The sequence below is a fragment of the Meriones unguiculatus genome, chromosome 5, assembly GCF_030254825.1.
Source record: "Meriones unguiculatus strain TT.TT164.6M chromosome 5, Bangor_MerUng_6.1, whole genome shotgun sequence".
NCBI classification, from domain to species: Eukaryota; Metazoa; Chordata; class Mammalia; order Rodentia; family Muridae; genus Meriones; species Meriones unguiculatus.
Window position 1 is genome coordinate 51,940,011 of NC_083353.1, and position 23,132 is coordinate 51,963,142.

The 23,132-nt window shown below is 49.7% G+C and overlaps 1 protein-coding gene across 4 annotated transcripts in view; it reads left to right on the forward strand.

Moving 5' to 3' along the window:
- Aldh1l1 (aldehyde dehydrogenase 1 family member L1) overlaps window positions 1–23,132 on the forward strand; it is a 48,645-nt gene that overhangs the window by 12,514 nt on the left and 12,999 nt on the right. For all 4 annotated transcript variants that reach the window (XM_021639288.2, XM_021639287.2, XM_021639286.2 and 1 more), the window contains exons 8-16: window positions 2,068–2,193; window positions 4,439–4,530; window positions 7,589–7,736; window positions 8,538–8,657; window positions 9,837–9,964; window positions 13,809–13,959; window positions 15,424–15,494; window positions 16,671–16,776; window positions 19,054–19,141. In XM_021639288.2, the coding sequence (XP_021494963.1) occupies window positions 2,068–2,193; window positions 4,439–4,530; window positions 7,589–7,736; window positions 8,538–8,657; window positions 9,837–9,964; window positions 13,809–13,959; window positions 15,424–15,494; window positions 16,671–16,776; window positions 19,054–19,141 (1,030 nt within the window). The remainder of the gene's footprint in view (window positions 1–2,067; window positions 2,194–4,438; window positions 4,531–7,588; window positions 7,737–8,537; window positions 8,658–9,836; window positions 9,965–13,808; window positions 13,960–15,423; window positions 15,495–16,670; window positions 16,777–19,053; window positions 19,142–23,132) is intronic.

Sequence of the window (23,132 nt, forward strand, 5' to 3'; positions counted from 1 at the left end):
CTTTTGCCCAGGCCCTACAAGAAGACCCCAGGCAGCTCTTGAAGAGAGAGAAAGAATCAAGAGTCAAGGAAGCAGCCCCCACCTGAGCACAGGCCATGTGAAGTAGGGCTGTGCCTTCTCTGATAGGTTGGACATTGTGTGACAGAAATCCTTTCGAGTAGCCCCAGCCTTGGACTTCATATATGTTATCAAGGCCAGGTCCGTAAACCCCTAGGCCTCAGTTTCCCTCTCTCTGAATGGGGGTGGCATAGTGACTTGGTACAGGGAGCTGCTGGGCTTTGAACTTTGCACTGAACTTTGTACATCAGTATAGCAGCTAAATTGAATGGAGTGTGCTTAGGCACCAACCATTATTTTAAAACAATGGATAGGCATTGCATCTCAACCTCCAGACAACCCTATGATGTAACTGTAGATACTGTTTGCGTATTTCGGAGGAGCAAACTGCAAAACAAAGACTTAAAAAGTTTGCCCAAGGTCACCCGAGCTAGTCAGTGTAGAGCTGAGCTTCAGACCCTAAAGCCCTGAGACTCCACTCTGGGGATTTTCTCATGGCAGGGAGAGGCAGGGCCTCCAACACGTGCCTGTGTGAGAGGGTGGAGTGTGGAGAATTGTGCTGACTGACATGGCTCTCTCAGTATTCACGTGAGGTATTATGCCTCTAGGGAGGCCAAGGTATTTAGATGTGCATAGTGGATGTGTGCAGATCAATGCTCTCTGTCTGTTGTCGAGGTCCCTAGAAATAGCATCTGAGAGGGGAATTCTCCCACAAATGATAATTCAGGAGCACGCTGGGAAAATCCTATGAGGCCAAGAGGGCAGAGGAACAGGCTCAGCAAAGTCAAGAGGTCGGGGACTGGGCTTGTCTGATCCAGGGGTCTCTGGGGGTGTACATCAGCCAGCATCTGCTGCTCTTGCCCTTGGGGAAGTGTGGAGCCCTTGGCTTCTCTAGTCACAGTGCTTTCCCATCTAGCACAGTTGGAGGGGAGTGTGCAATAGGCTGCCAGTGGCCAGCTCCTTGCAGCAGCTGGAGGCTGGTGTTAGCATTCCAGGGCAAGTTCCGAAAGGCCCTGACTGCCTCTGCCACTACAAACAGCAGGGCACAGGAGCCTTCAGGAAGCAGGTCTCAGGCTTGCCTGCTGTGTCTAGCTGGCCTTCTGTTTCCTGAAAGTTCCAGAACATCTTCAAAGGTAACTGGTTGGCTCTCTAGACCCTGCATCCAGCCCTGGTTGTGGCTCTAGAATTCTGTTATATTTACCTGAGATATTGTAATGTATTGTATGAGTTATCTGAACCCTGATAGCTCATGAATAAATGTTTAATAAATGTTAGAAGGCTGGGCAGGGAGAAACAAGATAAATAATTTTGGTGGAACTGGCTGCAAGCTGACATTTCTCCATTGGTAAGGGTGACTCTGGAGACTTTGCACACTTTCCACAGGCTCCACAGAGCGGGAGCTAGGCTCTGCCTGGACTGCTGTCCACATGGATGTGCACTAGGCTTACTGGACTCTCTATCCTCTCCTCTCTCCACCTAAATCCCAGAAAGGCATTTGTCCTCTAGATCTTTCAGTGGGTTTCTGGGAGTGAGCCAATGATTAATGGTCCATCGTTTACTCAGACTTTTGAAGTGGTTCTGCAAGCATTTTTGTTTTTCTGATGAGAAGTTGTCCTTTTAGTAGAATTAGCATCATTATTCAACAAAAGAAAGTACTCAGCCTATGCTTGACATGAGGGAAGCCCTGGGTGTCTCTGTCTCTGTCTCTCTCTTTCTTTCATGCACATACACACACATACACACACACACACTCTCTCTCTTTCTCTCTCTCTCTCTCTCTCTCTCTAGAAATCAAGCAGCAAGCACAATGTAGCAAGTGATGGACAATTAGGATAAAGGACAGACACAGGGTATATGGTTTCTTCCATGTCCCTAGGGCAGTGTGCCTTACTCTGCACATCCCTGTCATTTTCCTGTGGCTCCCTGCCCCCTCTTGGCTGTAAGAACAAGTGTGAGCCCTTCTTAGCTCTCCATCCTGCCCTGGTCTTACAGATGTTCTCCCTTTTGCAGCTGCTGGTGAAGAACATCCAGCTGGAGGATGGCAAGATGATACCAGCCTCCCAGTTCTTCAAGGGGGCTTCTAGCAGTGCCCTGGAGCTGACAGAGGCGGAGCTGGCCACTGCAGAGGCCGTGCGGGTAAGAGACGCCATCCATGGTACCCTGCAGTTGGGCAGGTTGTACGCTGCACGTGTGTTCTGTGTGTTCATGTTCCCTGGAATTGGGTATATGCACTGGCCTTGGAGACTGCATTGCCTCTGTCCCATGTTGGCACTTTCTGATGTCCCTGGGCCCTTCCTCCATCGTACCTGGGCCCCTGAGATTTAGGTCAGCCGAATCTGGTTTTCCTAGGAATCCAACCCCAACAGTTAACAAATGAAACTATTGGCTTTGGATTTGTTAAAGGAGGCGGTGCTTAGCCTCATCACCTGTGATGAATGTGTGGTGTGGAACTGGCCCAGGGAGGGGACTGCACAGTAGCGCCCAGGCAGTGACCAGCACAAGCTCATAGTGAGGTTTGCTTCAGCTCAGTCCCTACATGGTCTACAGGAAGCTTCCTTCTCTGGTTGCATAGTCTGAAGCTGCATCAGCAGCCACTTTCCAGAATCTGTTCCTGGCCCCTACCCCCTAGCCCCCTGTCCCCAGAGCCGTGTGTGGTACTGAGCCTTGTTGAGTAGATGACACTGAAGGGTTTCAGTTTAGTCATCCATCCAGTCAGGAGTTCAAAGACAGCTGCTGCTCTGCCTGTGGCTCTACCCAGGCAAACCCGTCTGAGAGGCAAGCCTTGAGAGTTGAATCTGCACTGAGTGCAAAGTTCAGCAGCAGCACGCACAGTGGAGTGTGTTGGTGTGATGATGGAGCTGCCTGAGAGCTGCAGCTCACCCCACTCTGGGCATCGGGAAGGGATCCCACCATGTGGGTAGCCTGGGAAAAGCTCTGAATGCCGCATTCCACATGGGATTCACAGTGCACGAGGAACCCATGTATGTCCCAAATTAACGTGGCATGAAGAAGAGAGTAGCAAGGCCTCACACACTCAGGGATGTGGGAACACTTGCTGAGCTGCTCCTAATTGCCAGGCAGGGGGTGGGGATGGTGGGCGAAGCTGCTGTATGTAGAGAGCTCCCAGCGGTTCAGACGGAAGGCAGCTTCAGAGAGAAGACAGTCTGGATGGAAACAGGGGCTGTGAGACAAGGCCTCCAAGCTGGGGTTAGCATTGGATGGAGAGAAGCTGAGGGCTGGGTACAGAGAAAAAAATTTGAATAAACCTTAGGGCAGAGGATGTTAAGTATAGGGACACTACAGGTGCAGGGACACCACGGGTACAGGGATATCCCTGTTTGAGGAGGACACCACTGCCATGACCCAGGAATAAGAGAGGGAGCTGAGTAGAAGTGTCACAGCTCATTTTATAGCACTGAAGAACAAGACCACAGCACTGAACAACAAGTATCTATAAGAGACAGACAAGAGGTGCCATGTGGTCCAGGGCAGCAGAGAGCCAGCATCTTCCCTAGGGACGCCGGGCAGTTAAATGTCTGAGAGGGAAGGGAGGAATGAAAGGAAGGGGGAAGAGAGAAGGGAGGGGAAGATGGAGGGAGCATCTCCACATTTGCTGTCTTTAACCCCTCTTTCCAAATCAGGAGACAGAGCAAACAAAGCAATTTCCAGAATATTCCTGGAGCTTCTGTGGCTATGGCCCTGCCGTTGAGCCTGCCTGGGATTATTGGGTCAGCTGGACCAAAAGGCTCTGAGCCAAAGATGCTTGCTTACAATGGCTGCCGTGCAGGCCTGTGCAATGGGGTGAAAGTCATCTCAGTGGATGCTGATTGGATAGTGCAGTCTGGCAGCTAGGAATAGCCATCCTACCGTGACCACTGGTTGGCCTTCTGTATGTGGGAATGCTGGCCACTGGGCTGGTGGCCCCAGCCTCTCCTCACTTGCCCACTAGGCCAGCAGCTGGTTCTGCTACACTTCAGAGGGCCCAGGTCAGAAGAGTGCTAGCCAGCCAGTATGTCTGAGCAAACAAGATTCAGGTCCATGAGGCCCTCACTGTGTCTGGCCTTCACTATCACAAGCATTGCCTGCTGCCATGTCAGTGCTATGCTGGAGACACAGAAACCCTGAGAGCCACACCAAGGCCAGGCATGAGCCTTTCTGATAACCAGCCACTTTCCACATGGTTGGTACTGGGACACAACCACATGTTAGGAGGCCAGCAGCCCAGTGTCAAGGTGGCTGGAGCTGTGGCACACTCTGGGTCCTTGGATAGAGACATAGAGACAGTGCTTTGAAGACCACAGAGGTGAAGCCTCCAGTCAGCAGTGAGAATAGCACCCTACTTCTCCCAGCACCTGTGTCTCTCATGGCCTTTGTCTTTCAGAGCATTTGGATGCGAATCCTACCCAATGTCCCGGAGGTAGGAGACTCTACAGATTTCTTCAAGTCGGGAGCTGCATCCGTAGATGTTGTGAGGTGAGCCCAGGGGCAAGGAGGTCCTTTCCAAGGACCTATTGCAGACCCACTGAGGCCACTGTTGGTTATATTTGTGTATCCTGTGTGAGGAGATAGGAAAGGGCCCAGTTCAGAGATCAGTTCAGACAGGCAGATCTGAACTGCTATAGAAGCTGGGCCCAGATGACAGTTCCCAGCTGGCCTCTCATCCCAGAGGGCTGCTGATGCCCCGCTATCGCTGCTGACCCTCGGATGCTGTTGGCTGGTGTTGGGGACTTGGGCACACATGTCGCGGCTCCTCGTCCTGAAAGCTTTAGTACCAACGAGGAAGGCATATGTGGTAACCTCACTGTATCGCAGCTGCTCTCTGGGTAATTCCCAGCCATCCCAAGCCAAGGATGGGGACAGAAAACTGACCTCTCTGACCCTCAAAAGGAGGATGTGACCAGAACCTGTGTGTGTTCGAGGGTGTGGGAGCCAGGGAGAGGAGGGACGATTGTTGTTACGAGCACTAGAGTGCAGTATACGTACGAGGAGTGGCACCGGCCCTTAGTGACCAGTGGACGATCTGCCACTTAGACGCCTTTGACTTTGCTGTAGTGGCCCTGCTTGTCACAACAGTGGCAAGTTCTAACTATAACAAAAGCAGGAAGCAGGACCCATCGCTATGGCCGGCCATGCTTGCAAGAAAGAGTAACTTGGGGCTGGGGGAGGGGTAGCCATGCTGGTTATCCTAGCACTGTGTGTGTGTGTGTGTGTGTGTGTGTGTGTGTGTGTGTGGTGGGGGTGGGTATTGAGCTAAGCTTGGCAACATAACAAGTTCAAGATGGCCTGTGCTATGAAGAGAGTAAGGTCATTCACATTGATTTAAATAGGTAAAACAAGGGGCCCAGAGAAATGAAGCATTAGTTAGGAGCACTTGCTGCTCCTGCGGAGGACCTGGATTCAGTTCCCAGAACCCACATGGCGGCTCACAGGCATCTGTAATTCCAATTTCAGGGGCTCCAATGCCCTCTTCCAAAGTCATCAGGCACACACATGGTACACAGACAGACAGACAGACAGATACTCATAGACATGAAAATCTTTTAAATAAAACAAAGCTGGCAGTCGTGGCACACACCTTTAATTCCACTTGGGGGCAGAGGCAGGCAAAGCTCAAAGCCAGCCTGGTCTAAAAAGTGAGTTCCAGGACAACCAGGGCTACACAGAGAAATCCTGTCTTGAAAAATAAACCAACCAAACCAAACAAAAAAAGCAAGCAAACAAACAAACAAAAGAAACACACAAAAATAATGAAACAGCAACAAAGTCCACAGTCAGCTGTCCTGAGCTAATGACCACAAAGACTCACATTGCATCATACTTGCATGATCTCTTACCTAGAGACTGGTTCGATTTCAGGCAGGATTTGTCTTCATGGTGACAATTCGGCTGCACAGTTGCTGCAGTCTGATTCACTATCTTGCTACAATCCTAGTAAAATGGGCTTTTCCTTTCCTGATGGTTTCATCACATTTCAAAATTTCATTTAATTGGCTTTAAGGCAGTTACACACAGCAGTAAAGCTGAGTACAGGCCAGAGAGAGGCGCACTTTGATTGGCCAAGGCTGGATCCTGTGCCTACTCTAGGGGCAGAGGTTGAGTTGATTGCCTTCTTCCACATTTGAGAAAGGACCAAGGCCACTCCCCTGGGACATGCAGATGCTTTTGCAAAAAGGCAGAGCAGCCTGAAACAGCAGAAACAGAGCTGTCATGATTTGGGAGGAGCTGCTTACCTCTGAGGACTGTTCAGAAGAAGATGAGGAGTCCAAGTGGGAAAGGGTTGTGCACAGGAAGGAAGAGGGCGAGTTGTGTGCAAACTCCAGAAAAAGGCATCTCCAGAAAGCATCATCTGTCTTTTCAGTTTACTCCCATGGTGAAGGCATTGCTAGTGAGTGTGGACATAGAGGAGAGCTGGCCCCGGAGTCCCCACAGACTTGTCCACAGGCCAATCTGATGGAGGAATTTTCTCAGTTGAGGTTCCTCTTCCCAGATAACTAATGTAAGAATTGGTTTTCTGTGGCTTGGAAAAACACCATGACCAAGGGAAGCTTTATTTTGGGATTTCAGTTCCAGAGAGATAATAGTCCACGGTGGCTGGACAGAGATGTGCTGGCAGTAATGACCGAGAGCTCACATCTCAGACCACAAACAAGAAGCAGAGATAGCTAGAATCTTTTGAAACCTCAAAGCCTGCCCTCAGTGACACACCTCTTCCACAGAGTCCACTCTGTAGCCCTCCCCAAATAGTTCCACTACCTGGGAACTAAGTATCCAAATGCCCGAGACTATTGGGGGGCCATCTCATTCAAACCACCACCAAATGTGGCTTGTGCCAAGTTGACAAAATCAAGCTAAAACAAGTAAACCAACAAACAAAAGCCAAGCACCATAACTAGCCAGCAACCCATGATGCTGGGAAGGGAACCCAAATCCTAAAGCAGACAGAGAACTCACCCCACCGCACCCTGCCCCATCCTGGCCCAGGCCTTTTCTTTTTAAATACTCCTAAGTGTGTCCCTCTGGCTCCCTGTTGCTCACATTTCCCCAATGGCGTTTAGCACCTCACTGGGTTCATATCTGCCTCAAGCTGCTACTCTAGAAAAATATCCCTCTGGGCTTCAACCCATTTCTAACTGGGTTTGCTTTCCTGAGGTTTGGGTTTGGAAAGTTCTCTAAATATTCTAAACCTAAGTCCTTTATTGTGTACTTGATTTGGACACACTTTCTGACAATCTGCGTCCTTTGAAGGTTATTCCTAATCTATTAGTTATCACTGTCACTCAGTGTATTGTCTCATACAGTCACAAAATTTGAGAGAGGCTGTCCTGTTACTGTTTATGTTTTGTGATTCAGCCCTGTGCTAGTACCCGGCAGAGCGAGAGTTTGAAACCAAGGCTTTCTGCATCCACAGCCTGGGAGCCCCAACCCCAATCCCAGGCTCTTGAGCACCACCAGGGGACCCTAGTACACAGGAGCAAAACACAGGTCTGCTGGCTTTCCGCCCTGCTCTCCATTATTCTCCTCTTCCCGCCAGGCTGGTGGAGGAAGTGAAAGAGCTGTGCGATGGCCTGGAGTTGGAAAATGAAGATGTTTACATGGCCACCACCTTTGGGGACTTCATCCAGCTCCTAGTGAGGAAGCTGAGAGGGGAGGACGAAGAGAGCGAGTGTGTCATTAACTACGTGAGTGCTGCCCTGGGCCTGTAGACCTATGTGACACCATGGGGCACCTGAGCACCAGGGAGCCAGGAGCCTGGCACTTACCCTCCAGTTTCACCAGTCCTGGGTGGCATTTTCTGCAGAGGATATTACTGGCCAGTGCACGGAGTATGGGCAAATCCTATGTTTCAAAGCCTCAGAGGGACTAGAGTGGAGAGGCTTCTGTTCCCAGTGAGAAGGGGACAGCTCCCTGTGTGTTCAGCTTGTGCAAGGGAGGTGCCACAGTGACTGTAATTCCATTTATGAAAAAGTTCATGACCGTTTCCCTTCGGCTAGCTGGGCAGCCTACCATCCACAAAGGAGTGGGTTTCTAGGTACTTTGTTCACCTGGTAGTTTGGAACAAAAGCTGGGGAAACAAGTGGCCAAGGTGGACGCCAGCTCACCCATAAGATAGTGGACAAATAGCCAGTGAAGTGACTTCAGGGCGGGCTGGTGTTCCCAGGATCCCTGGGTTCAGGGTGAAGAGGTCGATGCAGGAGTGGCAGGCAACATGTTTGAGGGTAAAAGGACTTCACCACCCAAAGCAAGCTGCCACCACGAATCCCCCTACCTCATCCGGGTCACCTGGGGATCTGGCAGACCTGGCACTCTGCCTGAGTCTGTGTGCCTTGGCACTCCTTACCACACAGTGGCCCCACTCTCTAGGGAAGTTCCTGGAGCCGCAGCCTTCCTGTGGTTATACACCCCTCGGTGTGTCCCTGGGCATGTACTTGTCACAGGTGCCTATGCATGAGGGTCCCCTGTAACTGAGCCTTCCATCCCAGGTGGAAAAGACAGTGAACAAGCTGGCTCTCCGAATGCCCTACCAGCTCTTCATCGGAGGCCAGTTCGTGGACGCCGAGGGCTCCAAGACCTACAATACCATCAACCCAACAGATGGAAGTGTGAGTACAGGCCTCCTCTGACCCAGCTTAGGGGCACTGGCGAGGGGCCTGGGCTTCGATGTATATGTCTCTATTGCATATGTGCAAGGGTCTAATCTAGGCCTCAGGAGTGGAACAGGGCGATGAGGAGAGGAGTGGGAGAAGGCAGGAAAGGGCTGAAGAACCAGAATCTGCTTTAGAGAATGAGGATGCTTAGAGCCATTGGTCCCCTCCACACTGCTGCCTTCCTGACGCATGGAGGCACCATCAGCACGTCTTCCTCTAACAGCCCTGTGTTTGTCAAACATTCTTTTAAAAATTTATTTGTTTATTTTATGGATATGAGTGCTCCACTTTCATGCACACCAGAAAAGGGAATCAGATTCCATTACAGATGGTTGTGAGCCACCATGTGATTGCTGGGACTTGAACCCAGGTCCTCTGGGAGAGCAGCCAGTGCTCTTAACTGCTGAGCCATCTCTCCAGCCCTGCCAAACATTCTTGACTGTGAGTCTATCATGTCATGACCAAATGCATATGCTACATCACGCAACAGATCATACACCTGAGGGTCTCCAAGACAAGACCCGGCACTGGGATGACCTTCCTTCTGCTGGTACCCACTCAGTCCTACAAGAAATAGACATCTTAAAATGGGTCATCTGGGGGACGTCGATGAAGTGAATTCCAAGGGGCAGGCAGGATGGGTGGTGCCTCAGGGTGACAACCTTGCAAGTGTGACATGGGCAGGTCTGCCTGGCAGGCCCCGGGGCCTCAGGTGCAAAGGGCAAGGCTCTCCATGGAAGCCCATAGGAGATGCCAGCCTTGCTCTTTGCACAGCCGCTCCGGTTCTCCTTGTCTACTGCCACATCCCTCAGGACCTATCAGGCCAGGCATGGGACTGGGGCATGGATACAGAGTCCTGTGTGTTGGAGCCTTTCTGGCTGGCCTCACTGAGCCAGTGGATCTCGGTTCCCACTGCGAACAATGTGAGACTGCCTGGGCCCCTCAGAGGCAGCCAGGCTACCGGCTCCTTTGGGATCTGTGGAAATGTGAGAGGGATGTGCAGATCCCAAGGCCTTCACGCTCCTTTGCTGCCTGATTCATCCACCAGCACTCTCCCTCAGTGCCTGCCTCTGCGTGGCCTCAGGATGAGATGGGGAGCCAGGGAAGGAGGCCATGGCTTTGTTTCATCCACAGGTCATCTGCCAGGTGTCCCTGGCCCAGATGAGTGATGTTGACAAAGCAGTGGCGGCAGCAAAGGAGGCCTTTGAGAACGGACTGTGGGGGAAGATCAACGCGCGTGACCGGGGCCGGCTCCTGTACAGGTGAGAGTTAGGGAACACATGCTGCCCTCACCATCTTCAGCCAGGAGTAGGGGCAGGGTGGGACCCTTTAGAGGGCTCTATACCTGGGGTCCCACCAGTGGTAGGTGGCCTGGGCACTGCAGCCCAGGGCTTAGAAGATGTCCTGCAGAAGGGTTGGAGAAGCAGCAAAGCTGTCCACAGCTGGCTGTGGCCTCAGAGGAAAGTTGCAGGGGACGGTGAGGAGCTGCAGAGGTGAGGCTGTGCTCCAGAGGGACCACAGGCTGTGGTGCCTGAGAGATGGGCTCAGCAGAGACTGGGGGCTTCTGTCAGCTGAGGACAACAAGGGCAGGCATGCCTGGTCCCATCTGCTTGGCACTGCTCAGCTTGGCTGCTAGCAGCTGGAACCTGCTGCCGTCAAGTCTTTCTTTCAAGGTTTTTAAAAACTGTTCTTATTATAGTGTTGTGCGTGTGTGTGTGTGTGTGTGTGTGTGTGTGTGTGATGTTTGTGGGACATGTGATGTGTGCTGCATGGTGTGTGTGTATGTGTTTGGTGAGATATGAGGTGTATGTATAGTGTATGTGGTATCTGTGTGTGTTTGTGGTGTGAGGTGTGTGTGGCATGGTGTGTGTGGTTTGAGGTGTGTGTGTGTTGTATGTGTGTGTGTGGTGTGTGCGGCGTGGTGTGTGTGTATGTTTCTGTGTGTGGCGTGTGTGGCATGAGGTGTGTGTGATGTGTGGTGCATGGGGGTGAGCGTGTGCATGGTATGTGGCATGAGGTGTGTGTATGATGTACGTGCAATGTGTGTGTGTGTGTGAGATGTATGTGGTGTGCATACAAGTGTACATGTGTGTGTGTGCATACATATGGCACACCATGTGCGTGGAGGCTAGAAGACAGCTTTCCAGAGTCAGTTCTCTCCTACTGGGGGTACAGGTTCAAACTCAAGCTGTGAGGCTTGCATGGCAGGACTTTTGGGCACTGCGCCGTCCTGCTAGTCCCCATCTTCCCCTGGATAATGTGTTTAGTCAGAGGAAGGGGCCTCTCTCCCCGGAGTGCCAGCTACAAGTCTTAGATTTCTGGTTGCTTGAGCTTGTGACAGAAGGGTGAGCTGTAGAGGGGCCTGAGTGAAAGCCTGTGCCCCTAGCGCCGATGCAAAACATACCTCATTCCAAAGAGGCAAGAGAGCACTTGACGTAACAGGAGCAATCATGGCTGGGAACATGGATCCCCAAACTGCCCCAAATAATGTGCTCCAACATGAAAGCAGTTTCATGAAGTTAAAAAAAAAATGTGTATTCATGTATGCATGTATACACAAAATGTATACATATATATATGTATGTATGTATGTATGTACATGTTCATGTGTGTGATGTGTGCACGGGTGGAGATCAGGTGGCAACCTCAAATGTTAGTCCTGGCCATAAGTCTTAAAACACACACACAGAGCAGCACAGCAGCAGCAGGCAAACTGGGGCACAGCAAAGTGGGGAAACCTCTGCCATAAGGCTCAGATGCTCTCTGATAACATCCCTAGCTTTGGGTTTGATAGGAGCTAGTGGTCTGATACATTCAGACATTTCAGGGGCTGGAGCCATGGCTCAAAGGTTGCTCTTCCAGAGGTCCTGAGTTCAATTCCCAGCAACCACATATTGGCTCATAACCATCTATAGTGAGATCTTATGCCCTCTTCTGGCACGCAGGTGTATATGCAAACAGAATATTGTATACATAATAAAGAAATAAATCTTAAAAAAACAAGAACACTGACTGTTCTAGAGGATCCAAGTTCAAATCTCAGCACCTACATGGCAGCTCACAACTGTCTACAATTCCAAGATCTGACACTCTCACACAGACATACACACAAGCAAAATACCAAAGCACATAAAATAAGAATACATAAATTATCCAGGCGGTGGTGACGCATGCCTTTACATCCCAGCACTTGGGAGGCAGATCTTTATGAGTTTGAGGCCAGCCTGATCTACAGAGCGAGTTCCAGGACAATAGCCAAGGCTATACAGAGAAACCCTGCCTGGAAAAGAAAAGAAAAAAAAAGGACATTTTAAAAAGTTTCACCTCAGAGTCACAGGAATATTAGATAGGCAGTGAATGGCTAATGAGGGGGCCAAAGTTAGTCTGTGACAGTTTGGCTTGGGATCTGCAGCACCCCAGCCTTCTATAATCACAATGTTCTAATCAGTCAGTCTACCTCGGAAAATCTTTAATCTGGCATGGCCTTTCCCCGATCCCCAGAACTTCAGTTCACACTCTGAATTAGGGAGTGCTATTTCCAGAATCAGGAGGTAATGGGCAGATGAGCCAAGCAGACTCAGAGGAAGCCAGTAGACATTCCGTGTCCTGGGAACACTGTGGAGCTCAGTTTTGCTACAGGCCTCCCCAGTTTGCCTGGTGACGGGTGGGAGAGCCTGGTCCTGCAGTCCCAATGGTGTTTTTGTCTTCTGAAGCCAGTTATTCCAGGTGGCACAGGAGCGAGGAACCAGAGCCGGCCCTGTGCGGCCTGCAGGATAGGAACCAAGGAGTTGAGACAGACAAGGCTCAGGAGGTCAGCCACGCCCTGCCTGTGGAGGCATCCAGGCTCTCTGAAGAAGCCATAGACTTTAGGAAAGAGTCAGCTTGCCACCGAACGGTTTCCAGAGCTGGCAATGGTCTCAGCTGTGACACTCCAGCTGCCCTTGGGCTTTAAACTGGAAGCATCCTCCATTAGATGATCTGCTGCCACCTGGTGGCCACTGTTATAATAACCCCGCTAGCTCATTGGGACAGGGCCAGACCTAAGAGGAAACTGACTGGGTGGAAACCACACCTCCAAGGGTCCCAGCTGTGTGCCTGTGACTGCTGAGCTCAACTCAGGTCAGCTCAGCAGGCCTGGGGCAGGCAGAACAGTCCTGGAGAAGTAGCTGTAGCGAGCCACTGGTTTGGTATAGTGCCTCCGGCAAAGGTCCCAAGGTCAGAGGCCTGGGTCACCTGAGTAACAGGCAAGGCAGGCAGAAATGGGTGGGAAGCTGGAGCCCCGAAATGAACTTGTTACGGGGCCTCAGGGCAACTCAGCCACGCATAGACTGTGGCTATGTCCTAAGTAAGGAAGGTTAGGACAGGGGTGCCCTAGAGAATGTCAGTGGCTTTGTCAGGAGCAGCCAGGGTCTGTGTGCAAAGATGGCCAGGATGGGAACTGACCAGCCGCCTTCAGTCATACGCTCAAGCTTGGACGCAGGTGCAAGACTGAGGCCTTCTCCCGCATCAGCAGAGCCTCCTGTCAGTGAAGAGACAGCACTGTAACTCCAGGATGCCCTGCAGTGACCACCAGGAGCAGGGCAGGACAACCAGATGCTGACGAGGGCAGACTCACCACAGCCCGAAAGGCACCTGCCCCTGCTTGTCTCTCCTGCTTATAATAAGGGCTGGAGCCACCTCTCAAGCCCCAGAGCTCAGCCCACAGGCCGCATGATTCCAGAGCTGAGCTGTCCATCTGATTGGGTTACTTTCCCTCTTTTGGAGCTATCCAAAAACAGGAAGGGTAGCCCAGGGCTTTGGCCTCTCAGCCCTCGGCCACGGGCAGGCGAACACCTTTTCAGGATAACTTCATGGGGACATTGTAAAGTTGTCAATTCATAGGCCTTCCGGGAAGAAAGAGGAGAGGAGGGGACAAAGGATGTCATTCTCACAGCCATCCAGGGAGGTAAACCAATTGTCCCATCAGACAGATGAGAAAAGTGAGGCCAGCACATCCAAGTGACAGTTCTGGTAGCGAAGGGCGGAGTCCTCCACTGTAAGGAATGGCATTGGAAGAACAGTGCCACGCCTAAGCCAGTCTCCTGCTCCTCTCTTGCTGTTGGCCAGGTTGGCGGATATCATGGAACAGCACCAGGAAGAGCTAGCCACCATCGAGGCCCTGGACGCAGGTGCCGTCTACACGCTGGCCCTGAAGACACACGTGGGCATGTCCATCCAGACCTTCCGTTACTTCGCTGGCTGGTGTGACAAGATCCAGGTGGGTGTGGGCTCACCCCCTCCCATGTGTGCAGGTGGCTTCTTGGGGAGGAGACTTGAAGGGCGGTGCCCTGCCAGGCCTGCTGCGCACCAGCTATCACAGCTGTGGCTTAAGATGTTGGCAGCTCAAGGTTGGGCTACTGGGAGCCCAGCAGGCTTGGCCAGTTCTGTGCTAGGATCTCACAAGGACGCCAGTCAGCTTTGTTTTGCAGTAAGGTGTACCTAGTCAACTTGCAAAATGAATGGCTATATTTTGGCTCGTGTCCAACCTGTTGACCCCGTTGTTCTTGGGTCCGTGGGCACACATCGTGGGACTGGGGTTGGAGTAGCTCCTTGAAGGACACTCCAAGACCTAACCTCCACCACCCTCCTCTTAAGAATTCCTCTATCAGGCAGACGAGATGCCGCATGCCTGTAATGCCAGCACTTGGGGGGCAGAGGCAGGCGGATCTCTGTGAGTCTGAGGCTAGTCTGGTCTACAAATTGAGTCCAGGACAGCCAAGGCTACACAGAGAAACTCAGTCTCAGAAAAAAAAAAAAAATCCTCTACCTCCCAGTACTGCCCTTCTGGGGAACAGTCCATTACCGTGCAAGTTTTAGGGAAACATTCAAAACCCAACTATGACAAATACGTGTGAAGGCTAGACTTCATCTTGAGGCTCTGAGGTGAGCTTGTTTCCAGGGCCATTCAGGTGTTGCCAGAGTTCAGTTCTTAGGGGTGCAAGGCCTGTGTCTCTGCTGGCTACAGGCAAGAGCCTCTCTGTAGTCCTCCATCTCTCTCCTGAGGCCTCCGCCTCCCAGTGACAACATGTCATCTGTGAGCTTTGGGTCTCTGCTGATGTCTTATAACTATGGGATATGGTCCTGGGACTTCCTATGCATGGTCCTCCCTACCTCCTTCTCCCCTGTGAGAAGATCTTGCACATAGCCTTCCAAGAGTGGGGTCAGCCACTCTTGGAAGTTTCCCTAGGGAGAGAAGGGCCCAAGGCTCCTCTTCTCCCCACTAGGGGCTGAGAACTATGGAGCACGATGGCTATGTGAGAGGTAGGCCACCAGGCCTCACCCCCATTCTGCCTCCTTGTGACTTCCGTGGGCCACCTCAGCACTAATGGCTCTAGGGGCAACCTGGCCTTCTCCCCAGGACACCTCATTCTTTCTTTGCCCAGATATGAGAGGAAGAGGCCTTGTCCCTGGGAGGACCGGCCTCCTCTCCAAGGGCTGTGTCTGACGTGGAACTACTACTTTGCTCCCTCTGGTTGTCCAACCTGATACCTCTGAACTCCAGCCATGTCCCTGTCAAGTGTAAGCTGGTTGCTTTGGTCTCCTACCCAGCTCATTGTGGGACAGTCAGCACTAAAGAAGACCCTGTTTCTCCTGGGTCTCCTACAGGGACTGACTGGCCAAGGAGAAAGGATAGGAATGCCTGTCCACCCTCACCCCAATGACACTGCTGTGCTTCTTCTAGGGTACCACCATCCCTATCAACCAGGCTAGACCCAACCGCAACCTGACCTTGACCAAAAAGGAACCTGTTGGGTGAGTGGCAAGGCACAGGTGTTCTGGGACACCACACACCAGCCTGTAGCTTATAACGTCCCCTGTGCATATCCACGTTGGCTGTTCCATTCACATCTAAAGTATCTGCTCTACCCGGCACAGCTATAGTCACTGTGTCTTCATTTGAATGCACAGTAACTGTTGGTCAGAGCCATGAGGGTAAACAGGAAGGCTACATCCAAAATGGTTGGTGAAGGAACTGTGTATACACAAGTGAGTCAGAGTTAGCCAGAGGGATAGAGCCAGCAGAATGTACCTGTAACTAAAAGACCAGGTGGCTTGGCCTCCACCATCAGAGGCTCTGTAGCCCACCTGGTCAACTTCAAGCTGGAGGGCTGGGGAGACAGAGCCACTTCGTCTGAGAGGCTGGAAGATTCAAAATAAGAGTGACACATGGCACATACCATTCCAGGGCCGAAGGCCTGGGATTTCCCTGGAGAGGTGCTGGTGTGGCTCTGGATTCAAAGGTTGAAGAATCTGGAGTCTGATGTGGATGGTTCTCCCCTGAGATGCCTCACGGCCATCCTGTCCACTGGCCTCTGCAGACAGCTTCCTGTCTATTGTGCTTCCTCAAAACTTGGGCCCAACTAAGAAGCCTCCTTTCCGGATGGTAGCGATGTTGACACAGACGTCAAGGGCAGCAGAGCCACAGGATCAGGCTGCAGCCTGTATACCTGCTTTTCACCCCCAGGCTATTCTAGCCCTGATCTGAGTGTGAGGCTCACACACTAAGCCAGATGTCCCCAAGCATGACTGACCTCATCAGGCCTCCCACACAGACCCCATCTTTTCCTTCTGCAGGGTTGGCCTCCAGCCTCACACTCAGGAGGACCCTGTCCCAGGCCCTCCCGAGCCATCTTTATGACCCATGACCCTCTCGTGACTTTCTACCCTGAGTACACACCTGTGTCTGCCCACTGTACCATCCTCTACTTCCCTTCCTCCCTAGACAGCTTCTCACAGACACTGACCTCCGTTGCACCCAGTATGTACCGGAGCATCGGAGGCATTGTCTACCTCAGCAGGACCGTTGCCTTTCCTGGAAAGCCTGGCTTTGACAGTGGCGTACAGTCCTGGGTGAGGGGCTGGAGCTGGCAGGTCCACTCTGGTCACCCTGGATGAGGAAGGACAAAGGCCCTCTGCTTCTGTTTGCAGTGTCTGTGGCATTGTCATCCCCTGGAACTATCCCCTGATGATGCTGTCCTGGAAGACTGCAGCCTGCCTGGCTGGTGGAAACACGGTGGTGATCAAGCCTGCCCAGGTGAGTGCGCACTCTCTAGACCAGGCCGTGGCCTGTGAAGGGAAGGGAGAACTCACTGTCAGGAGGTAGGCTGTCCTTTGCCTACATCACACTGCTACCCTCAAAGCCCAGCTTACAATAGATAGAGACATGGGGGTTGAGAACTAGCTGCCTGAGCAGACTGTGTCCAGCTGCCAGTAATGGGGACCTGGAGACTGTGCTGGGTGTCACTGAGATGTAGGGGTCTTCCAGCCCTCAGCAAGCAGTTACCGATGGCAGGAGAGTAGAGATGTAATTTCAGGGCACAAGTGACCCCCAGGTGTGACAACAACAGCCTCAGCTTCAGTTTCATCCGAGCATCAATCACCATTCACCCACTGCTTGCCTCCTGCACAGGAGAAATTGGGCACGAGGCGTCACCTTTGGAGGGATCAGGGCCCAGGAGATGCTGTCTCTCCAGGTTCTTTGACACACACTAGCCTTGAGGGCAGCAGCACAAAACCCAATGAGGATTCTAGAGAGGGAATGCCAGAGGCCACACTCCTCCAAGCATTTTAACACGTTTTGTGGGGAGGGAGGGTCTTTTTTTTTTTTTTCCATTTCTCAAACTACAGAATTAAAACAGCAAATGAACAGTTAAAAATCCCCATTTGTATTTTATTTCTGGAAATACCTTTTCAGAGTGATTTGTTTAAGAAGATTGCAATTGGGTCAGAAAAAAAAATAATAATCCTGTCTTCTGAAAATAAAATACCAGAGAGAGCGAGAGAGAGAGAGAGCAGTGGTTAAGAAAATTGGCTGCCATTCCAGGGGTCCCGAGTTCACTTTCCAGTATCTACCTCAGGCCACTGCCAACTGTCTGCAATCACACACACACACACACACACACACACACACACACACACTCACTCACTCACTCACCACACTCCAGCTTGAGTGGGCTCCCACCCAGCTCTTCATATTTCTTCTTTCCTTTTTTTTCTTTTTCTTTTTTTTTTTTTTCTTTTCTTTTCTTTTTTCATGTTTAGAGGGTCTCCTTCCCTGAGGCTGGCTCCTACTTGCTGTGTTGCTGAGGAAGATCTTTAGCTCCCCTTCTTTCCAGCTGCTGAGCAGAGGCATGGGCTAGCACACCTAGTTTGCGCTGCAGTGAGAATGGGCACTTGCGAGAACCCTAGGCTCCCTCCATCCCCCACACACCTAGGGCAGATCCCCAGAACTGCCTTCTCTTGTTGTTGTTGTTTTTCCCCAAGTTAATGATGTTTATTTTATTAATTATGTTTGCGTACTGTTTTTTGTTTCATTTGTATTGTTTGCTTATTTACTTTGGGTTTTTTGAGACAGGATCTCTCTATGTAACCCTGGCTGTCCTTGAACTCACTAACACATTCAACAAATTAGCAGTGTGCAGGCACCAGCTTATTTAGGATTGATGAGACCCCCTGAGACAGACCTTGATTTTCTGTCAAGCGGGTGGTGCTGCTGGCAGGTCATGGTCATTGTTTTGGTTCAGGCCAACCTTACCTTTATGTACTCTCGGGCCTAAGGAAAGACACTGACAAGGACTGAAGCCCCAGAGTCATAGGCAGCCATTCAGCCAAGGCACCATGGGATTATGAAATGACCTAACCTTGACTGAAAGAAACTGACCCAGCAGTTTACAGGAGCCAGGGGCAGGTGGGGGTGAAGGGGTTGTTGGGAACTGAAAGGGCTGGAAAATGGCCTCCCTTTGGTTTCCAGATATGGAGCAGTACTCAGTTACAGAGAGGCATGGAGAGTGGGTCACTGGATCCCCTATGGGCAGTACAGTTCCACCAGGGGCCTCCTTAATAGGCTGGCACCTGCAGTTCTCTGAGCCAAAGCTGGTCTCATGCTGAGGGGTTACTGAGGGCCACCTTGTTGGGGGAGCTGAGCCTCTGTGGATGGGCCTGATAGCCAGTCCCATTGGATATTGGGGCTTCCACACTAAGTGCAAACATACTGAGAAGAGACAAACATGGGGTGGAAAGGGATCCAGGCCTAACTGAGGAGCTGCCGGTAGAAGAATTTAACACACTTGGGGTCTACAAGACCTCATTCCCCATGGGAGGTGTTGGGGATGCTAGCTGGGTGGGCAGCGCCTATGTTAGCCATGAACATGGCCTCCCTATGGTCTTCCTGCTGCTCCAGGCACTGCTGCCCCTTTCTGTTTCAGACAGCTAGCTTCTAGGAGAGGTGCATACGGAGAGAAGATACGAGGTCTGTCTACACCCTGCATCCAAACTCCTCCACACCCATACTCCTTTCCTCTTCTCCCTTCAGGTGACCCCACTCACAGCCCTGAAGTTTGCAGAGCTGACCCTGAAGGCTGGCATTCCCAAGGGTGTGGTCAACATCCTCCCAGGATCTGGTAAGGGCTGAAGAAAGGGATGGGGCTCAGAGCATCCAGGTACGCACATGGCCAGAGCAGTGTGGGGAGGACAGTGCTCATGACCAGCCTGTGGTGGAGAAGTTCACACTCTGTGGAGACCTAGAAGGGGCTTAACCTTCACATGCCTCCTCGGATGCTTTCTGCTTTGTTCTTATCTACACTCTGCGTGATCTATGTGGCCTGAGAATTGTCTGCCCTCAGACATATATGAGAATCCGTCTGTAGAACGTTCTAGACTTAGAGCACTTGAGCACTCAGTGTTGCTTTAACTTCCGTGGTTAACTTCTTGTTTATAGGCAAAATTGTCTCATGCCGACTCAAAGTCTGTTGGTAGAGCTGTCTATGATATTCTTTTATTGTTTTGTCTCCTATGCTGTTATTTCCTTTGTCTTTCCCCTCAGTTGGTACCTTTTGCTTAGGTTTGTTCTGGTGTTGATAGAGGTACCTATGATTTTGTGACCTTTCTTGCCTGAACTTTTACTTTCAACAATGGACATTTTTTTAATCTTAACCACACTCCAGATAGCGTGTATGGTCAAACCTGGGGACTGCTGCTTTTTCTTCTAGTCTTGCAATCCTTGATTTTTTTTTTCAAAGATGTATTTGTTTTTATTTTATGTGTATGAGTGTTTAGCTGCGAGTATGTTATGTGTCACATGTGTGCAGTGCCTGCAGAGGCCAGAAAAAGGTATTGGGTCTCCTGGGACTGGAATTACAGATAATTCTGAGGCACCATGTAGATACTAGGAATCAAGACAAGTTGTCTGAAAAACAGCAAGTATTCTTAATTGGTGAACCATCTCTCCAGGCCTGTTCTTTGCCTTTTGATAGATGGCTTAATCCATTTACATTTAATGTTATTTTGCTATTATTGGATTTGTCAATATACCTTTTACTATCAATCTCTTTTACTGCTTTATTAAATGGTATCATGTTTTAATTTTTTTTATATGGAATCTTGCTGTGTTACTAAAAATTGTCTCACTCCTGGACATGATCCTTCTGCCTCAGCCTCTTGAGTACTAGAACTATAGGTTTAAACAATTGTACCTGACTAACAGTTTAACTTTTCAAGAATGAGTTTTTGCCATGTGTGTATATATATATATACATATAAGTACATATAGACATATATGTGTGTTAAACTTTTTTGTTAAGGTTTTTTTTAATTAAGACTGTGTATGTATTGCTTTGAGACAAGGTCTCACTATGTAGTTTTGGCTGGCTTGGAACTCACTATTTAGACCAGGTTGTCCTGGAACTCATAGAGATTGCCTGACTGCCTCCTGAGTGCTAGTATTAAAGGCATGAGCCACTGTAACTAACTAGATTATTTTTGGTTGTGTATTTCTGTGTCTATCTGTGTGCACGTGTGTGTGTGTGTGTGTGTGTGTGTGTGTGTGTGTATGTACATATGAGCACAGGTTCCTGTGGAGACCATGAGTATGCATTCTCCCTGTAGCTGGAGTTACAGGTGATTGTGAGCCACTAGGATTGGGCTCTTCTCACAGACTACCCTGTATCCTCTGCAAGAAAGCAAGTGCTCTGATTTCAACCACCAAGCCATCTCTAGCCCATTGTCTGTTTTTTACTCCTCATCTTAGAAGCTTTTTAGGACTTAGCATTTACTCTTAATTCGTGGAAATCTGCTTTATACTGACTCTTGGCAAACATAGAACCATCACTTTATGTAGCTCTGTGATCTCCTTTTGGGTGGTTACTTTTGTGCATATACAAATGTACACCGGTGTAATTATGTGGCACCTAGCATAGCTACTGACGCTACTTTGTGTCAGGTCATGTCTGCTGATGAAGCTGGAAGAGGGGCCTTCTGCAGTTCTTATCTGTTCCCCTTTCTGGCCTCCTAGACCTGAGTCTCTGTTTGCCATCCCCTTTCTCTAGTTTGCTCCTCCCTTCTGTTCTTGGTGTCCAGACTCTTACATAGTAACCTGTTTTAGATGTAAGGAAATTGTACAGATGCTTCATATAGCTGCTTTTAAAATTACTTAAAGGACAAAGGGAAGATGAAGCCGTGCATCACTTTGAGTAACCGTATTCTTAGTTCTTGGTCCCCTCCCCCATTTCCCCAGAGATTCGGATTACTGTCGGGTACTGATTCTAGATCACAGGCTTTTATCTCTAAGAGCTTCCTTCAGCATTTCTTCTGCTTGCCACAACCTCTCAGTTGTCTCTGCACCAGTGTGCTTATTTTCCTCCATCTTTTGAAGATTTTGAAGATGGCTTGGCTGGGTGTGAAGCTGCTTTTTTTCTCGGGCCTTCCCCTGTTGTCCTACCTGCTGTCCCTGTGTCACCAAAGTGCCTCTGGCCTCTGGTTTCTGGTGAGAAATCATCAGTTAGTCTGATTAGGGTTCCTGCGTCTCTGACAGGTCATTCCTCCCTCACTGTTTTCCTCAGAGTTCCAGCCTGTGTGTCAGGACAATAGATTTCATTGTATCCATTTCTTAGTAGAAACTTCAGCTTCTTAGATGTATAGGTTAAGATGTTTCTCAAAGTTCTGGGGCATATTCATTACAGTTGTTTTGCACCTTTTTCCTTATCCTCTCCTTTTTGGTACTCCTATGACATATATCTATTGCCACAACTAACGGTGCCCTGCTTTTCCCAGAGGCTCTGGCCATTTTTTGAACGCTTTTTGCTCTCTGTTCCTTAGATTGTGGCATCTCTGTTGATACTGTTTTGCATTCACTGGTTCTTCTGTCAACCCTTACCTGATGTTGAGCCCTTTGGCTTAGTTTTAATATTCCCGGCTGGGTTTCCTTGTATGCTTTGCTCTGTTGCCTGCCAGCAGTTCTTTGTGATACACTTCAGTTGTTTCTTTTTATGCCTTTTTCTTTTCTTTTGCTTCTTCTTCTGCTGCTAAAAATGAACTCTTGTAGGTTTTTAATATTTAGTATTGATTTATCTTTTAGTTAAACAGTGGTTATTCCTAAATCAGCTGTATACCCAAATCACCACACAAAGACTGGGATTTATTTAATTAACCTAGAGAACAATACTGGGCAATAGTTACTCTATCCTAAACCTCCAAGCCAGCATAGTTTCTTCCCATTCAGATTTCCCACATTATACTTGCTTTTAGTCATATCTCAGGTCCAGTTCATCTCTCCTCATGGTTCCAAGTCCTCTCCTGCTGATCTCTCCTTTCCTGACTCCTCCCACTTGCTTCTTTCTCCTCCCCTCCAGACCAGGATGTCCCTATTCTCTCCATTGCTCAGCATTGGCTAGTTGTTTTATTGACAATACAGAGAACAGATGGTGGCATTTTACACAAACTTTAGACAGGTGACATTTAGAATAAACATCACAATGCAATGTCCTTATTGAAACCAGATATTGGGGTAAAGAAATTTGAATGAGCAAGGGTAAATTGTATACATTCCACAAGAACATTATACTAACAGTAAACATTTTTAACAATATTTTGTAGCAACTTTGAATACTGTTTCCCTCCCTTTTCCAAGCTTGTTTTCCTTTGCTTGCTTGTGTAGTGACTTTATTACACACTGCCAGTGAAATCTCTTTCGCCAAAGCTTGTAGCCTAAATATCATTTCTTAGAGGGTTGAGCTGGAGCCTGGCAAGACAGCAATCTTATCAGGGTTCATTTGACTGAATTTCTTTGTCTGCTGTTAAGCCATATGCCTTTTCAGTGTCACTTAGCTACTTAGCCCATTGATTGCAGGTTAAATACTCATATATAATATATATTAATGTTTATGGGTTTTTTTCTGCATGTATGTTGGTATACTGTGTGCGTGCCTGGTACCCAAGGAGGCCAGAAGATGGCATCACATCCCCTGGAACTGGAGTTTTAGATAGTTGTGAGCCACCAGGTGGCTGGCAATCAAACCTTGGTCATCTAGTTCTTTTAACCGCTGGCCATCTCTCTAGCCTCTGCTCTTCATTTTTTTTTTTACAGTATCCCATGGCATTCTACAACTTCAAGCCATT